At 42.2% G+C, this 16,826-nt stretch overlaps 1 protein-coding gene across 6 annotated transcripts in view; it reads right to left on the minus strand.

Moving 5' to 3' along the window:
• Nucleotides 1–802: 802 nt before the first annotated feature.
• Nucleotides 803–16,826, minus strand: part of Sncaip (synuclein alpha interacting protein) — a 143,057-nt gene continuing 127,033 nt past the window's right edge. For 2 of the 6 annotated variants that reach the window (XM_075968668.1, XM_075968667.1), the window contains exons 9-12: nt 11,457–11,549; nt 9,855–10,914; nt 8,587–8,657; nt 972–1,531 (exon numbers count right to left, since the gene is read on the minus strand). In XM_075968668.1, the coding sequence (XP_075824783.1) occupies nt 1,447–1,531; nt 8,587–8,657; nt 9,855–10,914; nt 11,457–11,549 (1,309 nt within the window). In that variant the 3' untranslated portion in view covers nt 972–1,446. Of the gene's footprint in view, nt 1,532–8,586; nt 8,658–9,854; nt 10,915–11,456; nt 11,550–16,826 lie in introns of all 6 variants that reach the window. The other 4 variants (XM_075968666.1, XM_075968665.1, XM_075968669.1 and 1 more) reach the window with 4 other exon arrangements.

Genomic DNA, 16,826 nt, shown 5'->3' on the forward strand with positions numbered 1-16,826 from the left:
ACTAGTCTCTGACCCCCTCTACCCCTTCCTTGTTCCCTTTTCTGCCCCTTCTTTTTTCTCTTCCAATAAACCACTCAAGTGAGCCCTGTTGCATGGCGTGATTTCTCTTTACAGTGTAGCAAGAATAATGAACAAGCTTTTTTTTTTTTTTTTTACCAATGTTTCATCTGCTATCAACTAGTGGTATAAACTTGGAACACAGAGCTTACATGTCCTTAATTGTCTTTCTTTCTCTCTTTTTCAGGTTGCCTTTCTAATTTAAAACAGGAATGATGATATTGCCACATGTGGCTAGTGCACAAAAGACACTCAACTATCAACTCCTATTTGTCATTGTATTTCATTAAATTAAGTAGGCCCACATTTGCAAGCCTAACCATCAGATTCAGACACTGGGCCTGCTCTGTGCACCAGGGCACACAGTGGCCCATATTACATGACACGGACATTATGAAGACACCACCATGGCAGTTTCAGAGCTCATAGACCATGCCAACGCTTTGAAAATAAAACTCTTGTAGTTTCAACATAAATGTATTTTTCCATGATAAGATGAACCTTCTTGTAAGTCATTGCTTACAGGGATTAAGAGGTCTATGTCAACAATAAGGCTGTTATAAACTTAGGCTCCACACTGTCTCCCACAGGAATTAGACAAGCCTCATGATGTGCTGGAGGCAGAAAAAAAAAGTAGCCCAAGAAAGGACTAAATCTTCGGTTGTTATGTGTTTTCCCATGTCAGCACTGTGTTTTGAGAAGGCAGAGGGACGGCTTGCTCCACAAACTTGTCTGATCTTCCTGTGCTTAATGAAGTATAGAATGTTTTATTGGACCCCCCCACCCCAGGAAACAAGATAAACAGGCCAGTTGGTGCTTGATATCGAGTATCAGCAGTCAAAATACTTGCAGAGCCTTTTAGAAATCAGAACATCACAGACTTAACAGGAAATTGATGCCCCGTACTCATACGTGGCTATTAACAATCTTTTATTTTCTTTATTAAAAAAGTAGAAATGACAGGGAAAAAAACACACACTCTTGACAGAAAATAATACCAGTGACCTAGACTCACTGAGCTGAGCCAAAGCTGCCCTTGTTATGGAGGAAGGAAATATCAATCAACACTAGCAAATCCTCATGCAATTGACAGAACACCAGCGGTGTCAGAGCCTGGGGGATGTGCGTCGAGAAGGCTGAATCAGCCAAACAGCAAATGTTTCAACGCACACATTGCCCAATCATGTTTTCAAATAGCATCTTAAAAAACAAAGTTCTATATACAGATAAGGTCCAAAATGTATCTTATGACAAGTCTCAGATATAAATTTAAGGCATCCAGATATTCTGCTCTGCTGGTGAGGTGTTGTTTCCGTGGTCTTATTGCCGCCGTCTCCAGGAACTCCCAGTGGTGACCGGACCACATGCGTAAGACTTATAAAAAGTGATCTATAAGAAGAGTTCCTTTGATTCTGACTCAGCATCGTGCTTTCTGCCGTAGGTTTTCTTCGTGTTTCTCTTGATGTCATTATGCCTAAGCAGAAGAGAAACCACAGGCCAAAATTAGATAAAACCATGGTCAGGTTACACGACGACGCTGCTAAACAGCTCACCAAAAATGGAAGTTATCCATCCCCAAACCATCCTGAAGAGCAGCACTTCATTCCAGGAGGCAAATTAGTTGCTTTTCATACACACTACTGTTTAAATGTAATGAAAGCTGTCGTGATATAACAAGGCACACTCACTGAGCACATCTGAATGTGGCTCCAGGAGCAAATTCTTAGCCACACTGAAAGAGCCCAGGCACTCTGTAGTCAAGGGGATTTTGTCAGAGACAAGCATGATAGGACGTATAATGTCGCTGGTTGCACGGAAGCAAGAGTTTTGTTTTTGTTTCTGTTTTGTTTTATAGTTTCAAGTGATTTCAAGGAATCACTGGGGACACTGTGGATCCCACAAGAAGCTGGAGTCTTGAAGGTCTGAAAAGGATGTCTTTAGGGATGATGGAAGCCTGTCATGCTGAAGGACTGCAAATAGGTGAAGGCATGGGAAAAAGAAAAGTCTGAACCCTGAGTGCTGCTTCCAGCCTAATCCTGACTCTGTACTGTGGAAGAAGAGGACAAAGAGAGAGATGTTCTTCTATGAGTGATTTTCCCCTCTGGATAAGATACATTCATTTTCATGATGTATTAGATGCATTTATTTAAAGATTCCAGAGAGGAGTGAGCCTTATTTCTGGGCAAGCCTGTCTACTACTAAGTTCTTACTGCTGCTACATGAGATATGATCAAAAGCTTCTTTTTGGTAATGGTTCTAATATGTAGATGCAGGACAAGCTTAAGAGTGTGGCTTTATGACCTCAAAACCACACTTGCTGCTTGATTACTGGTATGGCTTGGGCATGGTTGGAATGTGTCCCCAAGGCTCAAGGCAGCTATGGAACCTAGAGGAAGAAATCTTGGGGTCCCGATTGAATCCTTGTGGGTTCATAAGAAGCGTCAGTCAGGGGATGTAGTTCAGTGGTAGAGTGTTTGGCTAGAACGTATAAAGCCCTAGGTTCAATATCCAACTCTCAGAGAAAAAAAGGAGAGAGAAGAGGGGTGGGAAGGAGAGGCTAAAATAAGATTTACTGTTAATACGAACTCTTGAGCCAGACTGTTCAAATTCAAATCCTGGCTCCACAATTTATAACCATCATTACTGTGTAATCTTGGGCAAGATGCACAATTATCTATGTCTTTTTCCAGTGTGCAAATGTGCATAATAATAGGATCTGTCATAGATATCCTTGTGAAGACTGAAAGAGCAGAGATGTGTAAAGCATCTAGAATACTCTCTGGCCCATTTTTACAATCCATAGTAGGATGCCAGTAGATGTTAGGGACACTGACAATTTATATGGCATTGCATATAGGAATAATAGAATGCTGAAGAAAGTCGGGAAGAAAAGGCACAGCACATTCAGAAGAACATGAATAGTGGATGGAGGGCGCTCTGCAAGAGGTTGACAGCTTTTTTTTTATTTTGTCCTTGGACAATGTCTACATGTATATAACATACTCTGATCACTCCCTCAATTGTCTCTTCTCTCCCTCCCTTTAGATAAGTGTGCCCCTCCATCTCTACCAGTTCCTCTCTGAGACTTCTGCCCTTTGCTTTTGTTTTGTGACCTGTTTAGTTTAAGAGGGGCCATTGGTGCGAGCATTGGATTAAAGCAACCCATTGAGGTGGTTACAAGAGGAACTAGTAGGCACACATTTGAAGACAGCCATTCCTCCTTCTCAAATCAACAAACAGTTCAATAGGAAGGGGTGGGGTCCCCTCAGCCCTTCCTCATATAACATTTCTTGCTATTATTACTCAGATGTATCTATATAATCTTGATGAAAATCCAATTAATTAAGTTGAAGGGTTTAGTTCTTGAAAGGGTATCTTTGCTTTGAGATAGGGGACACTGCTTTGAACACCCACAAGTGAACCCTCTCTCTGCAGGAAAAACCTAGTTTGATTAGAGAAAGCCAAGTCCCAACCAAGTGAACTGTTAATTTAATATGAGACATTTAATATGATAATAACTCAGTCTTCCCCGAATCCTTCAATTGCTCAATCTTCAATTGCCAGAATTCAACAGAACAAAAGTGGGTAATTCTGGCACAAATCATTCGGATAATTGTTGTGCCTTGATTTCACTCTTGGATATGAAATCACATTCTGAGTGACCAAAATTAAAAAGGAGGAGAGTCTTATATTTAAATAACTGGTTTTCAAGTGTTCCAGCGTGCTGAATCATCTAGGCACACACTGTATTTCCACAGCACGTGGCGCTCCCACAGCTACTTATGGGATCAGTGTGCCATGGCCTGCAGCCTGCCACACAACCCCCCCGCCCCCCACTAACCAAAGGAAGAGCTTGCTAAGTGTGCTCTCTCTTCCTGCTTTACTTGTAGCCAATCTGTACAATTTATTTACTAAAAGGGGGAATTGTGGTTCAAAATCAAATATATACTTTAATACTCAAATAGAAGCTTACTGCAGAAGACTGAATTCAAATGTATCCACAGAGCATAATAATACCCCTCTCTGGTAGGATAGTAGAGGCAAGATTTTGTCCTGCTTTCCCCCCGCCCCCTTTTATTCCTCCTTTTCATCTGTTAGGCTTTTTTTCTTTCCAAATATTTAGGAAGCCTCTTCCATATGCCAGACACCATTCCAAACACTGGGAATACAAGGTCTCAAGAGGGACTGCTCTCACGGAGCTGTGGTATGAGTTTATTCCTATTCTCCTGGGAGTGTCTTCACTATGACCTGTCTGAGTTCAGAGGCCAGGCCTTACTTTGGGGAAAACATGTCTTTTGTGTATGGGAGTGCACAGATGTGTACCTATTTATGTAAGTACAGCTGTGTGCACGTGGGTATGCATGCACATGTATACACATGTGTCTGGCAGCCAGAGGACACCCTCAAGTGTTGTTCCTCAAGAGGTGTCTAACTTCTTTCCTGGGCTTTGGATTTCTTGTTGGTATGGGGCTCACTGGTTTTGGTTGGTTGGCTATGTAACAGGCTGAGTCTGCCAATCTGTTGACTCAGCACTGGGAGTCCAAGTCCACACCACTCTGACTGACATTGTCATGTGTGTTCTAGGTTCAAGTCTTCATGTCTACACAGAAAGTACTTATAACCGACTGAACTATTTTCTCAGTTCCCCCAAATTCATGTGTTATTGATAAAAATGCTGAAAAGAAAGGTGTGGCTTTGTCAGCTAGGAGTAGTGGCATATGCCTATAATCCCCGAATTTAGGAGTCAAGGGAGGTGGATCTCTGAGTTCTAGGCCAGCCCGGTCTGCAAAGCAAATCCCAGGGCAACCATGGTTACACAGAGAAGCCCTATCCTGAAAAAGTTCCTACTACTGGCTTGCCTTGTCCATCCTTGACATGAGTGTTTGTGCCTAGTAGTCTTTTCCCATGTTTGGATGTTCTGTGGATATCCCTGGGAGAACTGATCTTTTCTGAGTGGAAACAGAGATGTGGATCTGGGGGAAAGGGGTGGTGGGGGAGGGACGAGGAGGAATGAATAGAGGGGAAACTGTGGTTGGTTGGGATGTAACGTGTGAGAGAAGATGAGGTCCAGACAAGGTTTGTATTTGTGATTATTTCAATCAACCTATACACCTCTACACTTCAGTCTTCAGAGAGATTATGGGGAGTCCCTGCTCTCACAATATGATAAGATGTCCTTAGTAATGGCAGACTACGAGTACGGATATAGAACTGGGAGACTTATTTTTCTCTGAACTTAATTCACTACTGGACCTTCAGGAGTGGGAAAACCAGAGAAGATGAAGAAATGAGCTTTTGTCTTAGGATTTTTGTCTCTCTAGTGATAGTCAAGATAGTCAGGATAAGCAAGCTAAAGAACATATCCTGGTGGGGTGGTTTTGGTTTCCAGGGAAGATTTCTCCTTTCTCCTCTATGAGCAACAGCAGACAAGTGACGCTGTGGACATTAGCCCCAGCCCTGGGCCAAAAATATGATTCTCTTTGAAGTAGCATTGGGAACCTTGAAATCTATACAAAATACTTGGCATTAGCTCTTGGCTCTGGATATATAATTCTTAAGTGGCTAATTCATGGGTAATAAAAAGCAATCTAAGCATGTTGACAGCTTCATGTGGTTTTCAAGGAGTCCTCTAATGCTGGTGCTAGGATAGGGGTATGACTCCTTCAAGAAACAGTGCCACGTGGTCAGAGAGGGTGTTACTGGAGGTAGCCAAGGTGGAAACAAGCCACCATAGGCAGACCCAAGACTTCATTAGCATTTTAAGACCAGGGATTGCAAATATTCCCCCAAAGCTGCAAATACTCTAAGTCAACTTATCTTCTGTAAGAAAAACAGAAAAGATAAATTTGCTCTCTGTAAACCAAGTCATCTTCCAGAGCTGACATACTGAAGAGACTGTTCAAAGCGATGAAGCTGAAGCTGACTTTAGAGGCCATTGAAATCCATTGTCTTTGCTAATCACGCTGTGATCAATTTAGAAAGATAAGTAACCATCAGAAGCTGAAAAAATAGCTGAAAGACAGTCTTTAAAATGCTGTATTTATTGTTCTTACTTTTCTTCTCCTCCTCCTCCTTCTCTTTTCTCTCTCTTTCTCCTTCCTTTCTCTTATTTTTCTTTAATTTTTTTTTTAAATTCTCTGTGCAGCCCTGGCTGTCCTGGAACTTTCTCTGTAGACTAGATTGGCCTCAAACTCAGAGATCCACCTGCTTCTGCCTCCCAAGTGCTGGGATTAAATGTGGGTGCCATCACTATCCGACTTCCTACTTTCCTTTTAGCTAGAAGAACTAAAAATAAAATTCTTAGAAACTAAAGTAGACTTTGATTCCAGGGTTCTGGAGCTACTGCCACTGTTTCATCTCTGCTAACAAGAGGGTCAGTAGCAGGGAGCTGTCAACATCTCTACCCCAAGTTGAGGCGGCCCTCTACTATTTCAAGAAGTCATTTGATCTTCTAGCAAGTTCTTAGGTCAAGATTTGACTGATACATGAACCCTTGCACTCAGGTAATGCTGCAGGCACCAGAGTTAATTATGTGTTACTCATTTAAACATTTCATTCTAGCCTCAATTTTCTTGAGGAATCTTTCTTTTAAGTAGAGAGGCATTCTTGGTTCATCTGTGGAGTGGACCAGGCTTGTGCTAGTTGCGTGCATGAGATGCAGAGAGAATAGGAAGAACTTAGTCTCTCCAGTGTGAAAAACAAACATCCAACAAACAAACTCAACTCCTTTGTAATGGAAACCCATGCCAAACTAAGAGTATGGTAAAGTGTGCATGAGCGTATAGGGCAGTGAGAGGAAGAGGTCTGGGGGCTGACTATACATGTTGTTTGAATTTTCTAAGTTTTTAGCATTGAATTCAAGTCTTGTCACTACACAAGGCCAGTAAATCTGCTAGCTTAATGACCGAGCCCTTAGAAGGACGGTTCCTTAAGTGCTGTAGGAAAGTCTTCTACTCCTCTCAGACATCCAAGTGGCTCTGTAACCTCATTTTGTGCACTGAAGTTTTGTAATCTTATTACACTAAAATGCCCAGCTTTGTTCTTTTCCTTGTAAAAAGACAGGGTGAAATATTTCTGGCGAGAAAATCTGTCGTGACACTAATTATCTTGTTCCCAGTTGCTGTAGGAGCCTGGAAGCCACGAGAAACATTTTCATCTCTGCTCCCAGGGAGTTTGCCAAGTCTTTGTGCTTTCCTTGTCTTAGGGACAAAAGCAGAATTTTCCAGGCACCAAGAAGACCCATGCAGCCCAAGACAGGCACAGGGAAGGGTGTAACAATGGGCACTGAGGCCAAGAAGAACAAAAGGGGGAAAGCATCGATGTTTGGAAGGACCTAGAACTTTCCCCTGCCACTTTCTCATCTCTAACACTGGCCCGGGAGCCTCTGTCACGGGATGGCAGGAAGCAGTCCTGACTCTCATGTAGACTACCTGCTGGTAGCCAGCTGGTCACTAGTGACTATTAAGAGTCTAAGACTGCTCCTTTAATGCACTGAGTTAACGAGACCCCTGATGACATCCCCTAACATGACTAATGTCTGTTTTCCATTCAGACTGGGAAGCAGACTAAATTTGACCTAGAGAGGGCAAGGAAAAAAAAAAGAAAGAAAGAAAAGGAAGATCTTCTGGAAATTCAGTATTTTGAACTAAAATCTATATGTATAGTAAACACATTCTTTGAAGGATTTTGGAGGAATGCTGAATACCATGCAATGGTTTTCAAATTATTGAAATGTTTTAGACCCAACAGTTTGCTTTTAAAATGGGTTTTGATGTTAAACGCTTCTCAAATAAACCAGTCCAAAGGCACTGACCACATTAACTCAGGCACCTTTCCTGCCACTTCACCCCCTTCCCGCCAGGTCTGGAAACACATGCTGCGCCTCAGAAGGAGGAGTCCCAGTCACTGGCTACAAGCTCCTCTCTCTTGTATGTATATACTCTATGCATCTGGGCTTGTGAACGTTTCATTGGAGGAAGACCCTTCCTTTATTGGTGGACCTTCATCCTAATGGCGTCTGGACTGGAAGCTGTTCACCGTGCTAAATGAGAGAGCTTCTGCAGAAGCAGAGGCGTGCTTCTTCTCCCAAGAACAGCAGTCCTGACAAAAGGCACCTCCAGTCTGTAAGCGGCGCTGAAGCAAAGCCCCAGCTCACACTCGAAGTTCTGATTTCTGACGGACAACTGGCCTCTTCTACCCATGAGTGAACCTAATTCTATACTTACTTGGCACCTTGCTCCCTTAAAATGCAAACCGAAGGGCTAAAGTCAACTAGAAACAGGGTGAGTTTATGTACAGAGTAGATTCTTCTGACTGATGCTGGGATAAAGCCCCTGCAATGACTACCGGTCACCTTTCCAGGATCTAGTTGCCACCTGAACCCTTATCTCTTTGGGGGGCGGGGAAGACTTGCAAGTTTCTTCTCCCTTGGTGTTATCCCCTGCTGAAAAGGGTCGCAGATGCATCATTTCAGAGCGCATGCAAATCCAAGCAAAGGCATGGCCGTGCCTCACGGTGTACCCCACATACCGTGCATAGCCACGCAGATGTTCTTCAACCAGCACGTTAGAGGGAAGGTGGATACAGCTGCTGTACACCTCCTAGAGAAGCGCAAGTAAGAATTATCTGAAGACATGCAACAAGCTCATCCCATGCACGGGTCCCGGTTAATGCAAGGCATGCAGGGCACATTCGAGGGAAGGTTCGTGCGAAACTGCGGAGGTGGCTTTAGTGTTATTGCGGATCCTGAGATCCCCTTAAGTTATTGGGGGAGAAAAGTTAGGCTTTAATTTTTTAATGCAAGAAGTCTGCTGTCTTAGCTGGCGGGTGTGCCCTTCCTAGATGTAACCAATACATGGTGAAGTCTTTCATAGCAAGGGAGCTGGTAGATAATTTAAAAGTCAGCGAGGAGGCCGTTGGAAAGAAATTAACTGAAACTGAATTTGGCATCACAGCAAGAAACACAGACAGTTCTTAAGACTATGCTGTAATAGGAATTTAACAACCCAACGAGGAAAACCGATAAGCTTCGGACACTACTGGGCGGCTTAGTAACTGCAATAGGGAAAAGATCCAAGGCATTCCTTCCACAGGGAGCTATGCATTTTGGCTGCTATACTGTTTTTGGTGGCATGACAAGCACAGAGCGTGCAGAATTCATTGCCTAAAAAGATGTTCCTATCTCTTCTTCAAGGATGTGAGTTACAGATGGGTTTCCAAGAAATGGTGCTATGAATGACTTCAACAGTGCCTTCTGCCATCTCCTGTATACTGGCAAGTACTTCAGCCTCTCCAGTATCTAATCAACATGGAGAGATCTGTGTAGTATCATGCCAGGTGACAGTCCCTGGGGGAGGGTCATTCATTTCAAAGGTCACTCGAGGTAAGTAGCTTAGATATGGGCTTTCTGTTTATTTGCTTTTTAAGCTGGGCTCAAGAATACCAGGTCCATGAGAACAAACTCTTCCCGAGGCAAGATCAGAGCCAACAAAGGACTGATTTTATGCTGATGGGTAGTTTCATCTTATATGAATGCCTCCCAGTTTACAATTCCTAATGCCCAGAGCACAAGAAAAAGGGATCAGAATGAACCTGTGATTTCTTTACCCACTTCTCTCATCATTCTCCAAAGGAACGTGCAAGGGTATATGTTTTAACCTGATACATTTCATTAAAAAAATATGGATTTCTGAGTTTTGGAGTAACCCTTTCAAGATGGTACAAATCGGTAACCTGGGCTTTAACAATAACATAGTCAATGAACAGTCATATAAGCACAGTCTGCCAATAGCACTCACGGGCTTATTCCTTCCTTTGCTAGCAGGGCTCACTGGGTTTCCCTTGGCATCTGCCGTCTTCCTTCCAAGTGATGTTAAGGGCAGTGTGCAGGTCTTCAGCTGGCTGGCTGGCTGGTAGTTGTTATTGTTGTTTTGATTACCACTTAAAGTCTCCATGATGGATCGGAAGGTTCCAAAAGGTCTTTTCATTTGTTCCCCTGACTCACTAGTCCTCTGGGGGGCCCTGCCCCTATCTCTGTCCTTTTCTCCGTTTAGTTCAAGGCTAGTTTGCTCCATCTGTACCACAGGCTCCTCAAAGGTGACTCTGAGTTTTGAGTTTTGGGATGTCCGGCGCTTGGATGATGGAGACTTGAGGGCACTCTTGGGGCTCGTGGCAACTTTCTGGGCAGTGGAACTGTCAGGACTGGACTGAGTGAGGTCTACAGAAGGCTGGGTGGGAGGAGTCAGCCCCAAGCCTGGACAATGGGAGTCCAAATCTGGTTCACTGCTCTCTGAAGTGGGAGATGGGCTGTGCCCATCCAGGGATTTGGAGGCCTTTGTACTGAAAGGAAACCTGCGTCCGGATGGCAGGGAGTGTTTCTTTATCATCAGGTGTAAGCTTTCTGCGCTGTCCATAGTCTCCACACTTTCCACAATGGGCTGTGGCCTGGGCCTGTCTGCTTTTCTCACGGGAGTATTTTTGGGGTCTTCAGAGTTGTTTGAGTCTGTATCAGACTCACTCAATGACCTCTGCATCAGCTGCCTCAGCCTGGCTAGCTTCAATTCTCTCTTCTCCAGGGGAATTTTTTTCAAATTCCTGGAGGATGCTTGAGCATCCTGGAATTCCAATGACAGCTTTTCCTGGGTGCAGACATTCTCTGAGATTTCTTTTCCCAATAACTGACGTAGGATTTTATCGGAGTCTTCGTCTTTTCCTTTGGTCCTAGCCCTGCTGGATGCCGATAAGCTTCCAAGAACTTGTATTCCCTCCTGGGCTCCTGTTTTGCTCTTGCCTGAAGCCTCATCATCTGCATCTAGGATTCTCCACTGGGACTTTCTAGAAGCTGGTGAGGAGGGTGAACTGAAAGGAAGATGAAGGAGATGTGAGATGATTTCCTACTGCACTGAATGCAGCCATAAGTCCTTGCATGACCTTTACTATGATTAGCAGTTTATGGCAAACAAGATGGAAATTACTTAATGGTTTTTCAGGACAATTAGCAAAGACTCCATTCTAGCAGCTGTGGCTAGAGCATAACACGTCCCAAACTTCACGGCAACAAAATTTATTTGTTTTATTGGTTACCCACCACTTTGTATGAATTTTCTCACTTTCTGTTTGTAACAATCTAATAAAGCTATACGTCTTTATTCTAATTTCATAGGAAAGGCAACATAAAGGAATGTAACTTGTTTGTAGTCATGGCCCAAAGAAATAAAAAGGCTGGAGACTACCTCGGGTCCTGGAACCTAGACACAGACTTTTCATTGTGAGAACTTTTAATTTGTTTTTATAAGAGTAAAATGTTTCCTGCTGTCATTTTCTTGAAAAAACATTAAATGGAATACTAGAGGAAGGATTTAAAGATTTCAAATACCCAACAGTTCATTGACTGGTATTACCTGGGTGAAGAAGGGAGTGATTTGCCGTCTGATTTTTGGGCTTCTAGAAGTTGTTGGAGTTGGCTCTGCAGTGTGACACGCTCCACTGTCTGTCTGCAGGAAACAACCAAAGAACACAATGTCTGAAGCATGGCCACTGCCAAAACTAGAGGGAGAAGAATCTTCATGAAAAGGCAGTAAATGGCAATCTATTCAAAGGCCTTAAAAAGTGTTTAGTCTCCATTCTTGTGACTCAAAGAGTTTTTCAAGGAAGCAATCAAAAGTGTTGAAAAGGACATATTAATGACAAGCTATGAAGAAACTATGAGTAGGAGTGAAGGAATTTCAATCATTTCTGCAATGACAATATTATCTGAATATTGAATACCTATGAGCATACAAAAATCTCGTCTAATATTTGTATGTGTATATTATACTCTACTAGTCTTAGATGAAAAAGAATATTACAAAATCCTATGTGTAATATAGTCTCCTTTGTGTGTGTTTGTGCATATGCGTGTGCATGTGGAGACCTTTGGAAGTTGATGTTGAACATCTTCCTCTGTTGCTCTCCACCTTAGTATTTGAGGCAGCGTTTCTCACTGCACTTGGAGCTCATGGTGCAGCTAGAACGGCTGGGCCGCAGGATTCAGGAACCTTGCCATACCTGTCTCACACTGCCGGGATTATGGGCGTGAGCTGCTAAGTCACTATAGTTTTAGGAAGAATTTCTCTTTCCCCACCAGCAGAACAGAAATCTAGAATGGTGTATTTCAAAATGATACTGTTGTTTTCTAAATGATTGTCTTTGCTGTTTGCTTGCTTTTGAGACAAAGTCCCTCTGTGTAGTTGTAGATGGCTTGGAACTTGCTCTGTAGACAAAGCTGGCCTTGAACCCACTGAGATCTAACTACATCTGCCTTCTTACATCTGGGATTAAGGGCACAGGACACTTAGCCTAGAAACTGAATTTTAGAAGTGTTTGTAGCAGTTTACTAATCATAAACATAAACAAAATGCAACACAAAATGCCTACGTGTACTTTGGGTGACAAATAGCCTTGCACACTCTTATATAAAGAACAAATAATGCATGAAATAGTCCATTTCCTCTGGACATAGGAGTATGTATATCAGAATGTGCTTTTAAGTAAAAAAAAATAGGCTAAAAGTGACAGCTACCGGAAGGAAAAAATCACTTAGAAAACATATTAATTATTGTAGAAATTGGTATGAATCAATCAAATTGACTCTTTTTTTCTTTTGAGTCAAGGTCTCACTCTGTAGCCTTGGGTGACCTTTGGCTCACTGTCTAGACTGGGCTGGTTTTGAACTCATAGAGCTCCTTCTGCTTCAGCCTTTTAAGTGCTGGGATTGAAGCAAATTGACTCTTATTCTACAGGAATGAGAAGCATTTATTGAAAGCAGTAAGCAGTTTTAGTACAGTCCCTCAAGAATGTCCATCCATGTCCACATTCCCAGAAGTCATAAACATGTCAAAAGGGAGGTGATACTATCTATAGCTGATGTTAAAATAGGAAGGTTTCATATGGGTTTCTGGGGTGGACTGTTCTACTCATGTAAGCCTTTTACAGTGGGGAAGTATAAGAAGGACTTGACCCTGCTGCTGATGTCATACATAGAGAAAGGAGATTATGGGCTACAAGATGCAATTGGAGGTGACCCCCATCTAGCAGTCAGAAAGTAGCAGGAACCTAGTCATCCAAATGCAAAAAGCTGATTCTATAACAATCTGAAGGAGCAGAACATATATTCACCTTATACCCTGTGTTTTAGGAAAGTGGCCTGTCAACGTTTAGATCTTAGCATGACAAGATCCCTGTTGAAATTCTATCTTATAAAAATATAAGGCAAATTTGTCCTATGTTAAGTCACTAATTCTGTGATAATTTGTTATAAACAACAGAAACTTACATGATTAGTTCACCATAAAAATGGTAACAGCTCTCTTGAGCCATGGCATAGAACTAAATGAAGGGTTTGTAAGTATTCTTACAATGACTATCTTATCTTAGTTTGGACTAGAGGAAGCCTGGCATTCTTGCAGGATCATGCTGCATATACTTTTTTTTTTGTCTAAATGTACTTCTGTGGAGTCAGATCCTGATAACATCTTCCACAAGTCCCAAGCATCTTTGTTTTTCTCATAAGCAGTCAGCATTATTTCTAATAATTCATCTCCCAAAACAAGCCAAGTTTGTAACCTTATTTCATCTCACCTACTCTGTCAAACTCAATGAATTAAACTTAGACATGGGGCTGAACAGAAGGCTCAGAGGCTAAGAGCATTTGATGCTTTCGTAGAGGACCTGGGTTTGATTCCCAGCACCCATCCTGGGTCACTCAGAACAATTTGTAATTCCAGTTAGGGGTTCCAATGCCTCTTCTGGTCTCCATGATGACTGACCTGCATACACTCGGTGCACAGATATACACTCAGGCCCACATTCATACACATAATATAAAAACGAAAATGAATCTTAAACAACAATAATAAAAACAAAACCAGGAAGTTTTTCAAAGTAAGACCTAGCAAACTCTTAATGAACCATAGAGCCCATATCTTAGACTTGGGAGTCACTAAGCTTTTGGAACAACCATTCAGCTCTGTCCTTTAGCATGACTTTAACCTTGCCTAACACACAGGTGAACACGTGTGGCTATGTGACAACCACAGTACTTACAAAAATTGGTGGTGAGCAGGCTTTGCCCAGTTTACTCTTTGCTGACACGGGCTTACTATGGGACTAAATCTACTCCACTTTGCTAGTTGGATACATACCAGGTTTGTGTGTGCATGTGTGTGTGGCTGTGTGTGTGTGTTATTTTAAGAGACAAAAGGAGGGGCTGGAGTGATGGCTCAGCAGTAAGTGTATTAACTGCTCTTCCAGAGGACCTGGGTGTGAATCATAACACCCACATAGTGGCTCATAACCATGTATACAACTCCAGTTCCAGGTGATCTCATGGTCCCTTCTTCAGGTACCAGGCATGGAGACAGTGCACAGATATCTGTGCAGGAAAACCACTCACACACAGAAAATCAGTAAAACAATGAATTATAAAAACAAACAGGAAGACAGACATTATTAAGAAAGATAAAGCACTCTGTGAACGTGAGTGGCCGAGTGGGCTAGGGAAAGGTGCACACTCAAAAGTTGGTAGAGGAAGATTATACAGTCACCTTTCAAAAGATTTATTACATATCTTTTAGGAATTGTGAACAGAATTTTTAAAAAATCCCGTGTGACATCAGTTATGTTGACTGTCGGTTACAATCAAAAGAACAATGGAGGACATTCTAATTCCCTAGATTTGAAAGAAGCTCCTAGAAAGGCTCAATCATCCATAATCACAGAGAGAAAGCTGTATTTGCATACTATGTCAGTGTGCCAGGATTGCTAGAAAAGTATCACAAGTTTAGGGGCTTTAACAGGAAATGTTAAAAAGATTTTTTTTTGTTTTATGTGTCTGCGTGAGTAGTTACATGCATGCAGTGTACCACATGTGTGCCTTGTGCCCTCAGAGGTCACAAGAGGGTGTCAGATCCCTTGAACCACATGATGGAGATGCTGGGAATGATCTGCAAAAGCATCATAGGCTTTTAAGTACCAAAGCATCTCTCCAGCCTCAGACAACATTAATTTATCAGCTCACAGTTTGGGAGGCCTAAGTAGTCTGAGATGACATTGTCAGCCATGTTGGTTCCTTCTGGGGGCCACGATGGTATCCATCCTGTACCCTGTGCCTGTCTCCTAGGGTCTAGTTTTTATTGGTGAACTCTGGTTTCATAGTTTGTAGATATTTCCCCATGGACACTGTCTTCATGTTCACATGGCATACCCTCTGGGTTTATGCCCATTATTTATAGAGATGCTAGTCACCAGGTTAAGACTCACCACTATAACCCCACTTGAACTTGCTATCTTCTCCGAATATCTGATTTCCAATTAAGGCCACACTAAAATATTAAGATTTTGGACCTTCCTGGTGAGGCAGAATTCCATTCCAAATACTAGGTTTACTAACAGGGACTTCAGTAGAGTTGAAGTTTGCCATTTCTAGAAATAGCAATGGCTATAAAGGAGTTGGGAACAGCATTATAATAAGGAGAAGGACTTAAGGCTAACTGTCCCCAAAGCTCACCCTGGGTAAAACTCAGGAGTTTTCTTTTCTTTTTTTTTTTAAATCATTTTTTAATTTTGATTTTTCATTATTGTTGCTGGGAACTGAATTCTGTCAAGCATATACTCGAGTAACATCCTAGTCCCTTAAATTTTTTCCCTCATACAGTGTGCATTCTTGTGGGGGTATGTGCGTGTGTGCATGTGTGCATGTGTGCATGTGTGCGTGTGTGTGTATGCGTGTGTGCGTGCACACTAGCCTCAGGTTGATATCTGTGTCTTCCTTCATTCTTCACTTTAGTTTTTGAGATAAAACTCAGGAGTTTTCAAGCTTTGGAAATGCTTTCCCTCCCTTGCCCTGTTACCCATGTCCCACAGCATAAAGGCCACAGAGCTCCGGGACTGCTTCATGGGATTTCTCTACAGACTTCTGGGTTTGCTCATGTCATAAAAGTACATACTACACAAAAGGTCAGTGCCCAAAGAGCACCTCACACATTTTATCTTTTCTCTGACTAACAATGCTTGTCCACAGCATTTGGATCTCAAGGTTGGATATGGCTGCCATCTGTCAGTGTATAGAACTTGCTCATCCCAGGATAACTAACAGAGAGAGTGGTCTGGACCTTGAACTTGCAAAAGTCACCAATATAATAGCAAAACAACTATGCAGCTCATAAAAAGTTTTCAGAGTCTGAGACATAAAAGCTGAGATTTAAAAAAAAAATCTATTTTCTGGGTGTGGAATTTTAGGGAAAGTATTCTATGGGATGGTTTTAAAGCTTCTCTTTAAGAGTATGTCCATTTATCACTGGAGGGAGTGGATGGCGCTTGAGCATTTTTGGAAAGGCATTGAGTAACAATCCCCTTACATCCCCAAGATTTTAGGGTTGAGCCCAGGGCCTCTGCATGCCAGGCAAGTGCTCTACCGCTGAGTTATCGTCCCATCCTCTCTAATTTTAAAATACACGCCTTTTATTCTGTCTACTCCCTTATTCAGAAAGCTATGTAAATGCATAAAGACTTATGAAAGAGTCTGCTCACTGTGGAAAAATAACTCAGTGAGTTATTAGGTTATTAACTAATATATACTCTTTCTCCAGCTACAGCGAGGTCTTGAAGTCTGCCCAGGCTCACCTGTCATGGAGAAGTTTTGTTTAACCGACAGAGCATTCTTGGAGGAAATCTTTTATACTTTAGGTTTTAAACTCAGATTACATTAGATTCTACCAATATGAGGGCCACAA

This window comes from Microtus pennsylvanicus, chromosome 4, assembly GCF_037038515.1.
Source record: "Microtus pennsylvanicus isolate mMicPen1 chromosome 4, mMicPen1.hap1, whole genome shotgun sequence".
Lineage (NCBI taxonomy): Eukaryota > Metazoa > Chordata > Mammalia > Rodentia > Cricetidae > Microtus > Microtus pennsylvanicus.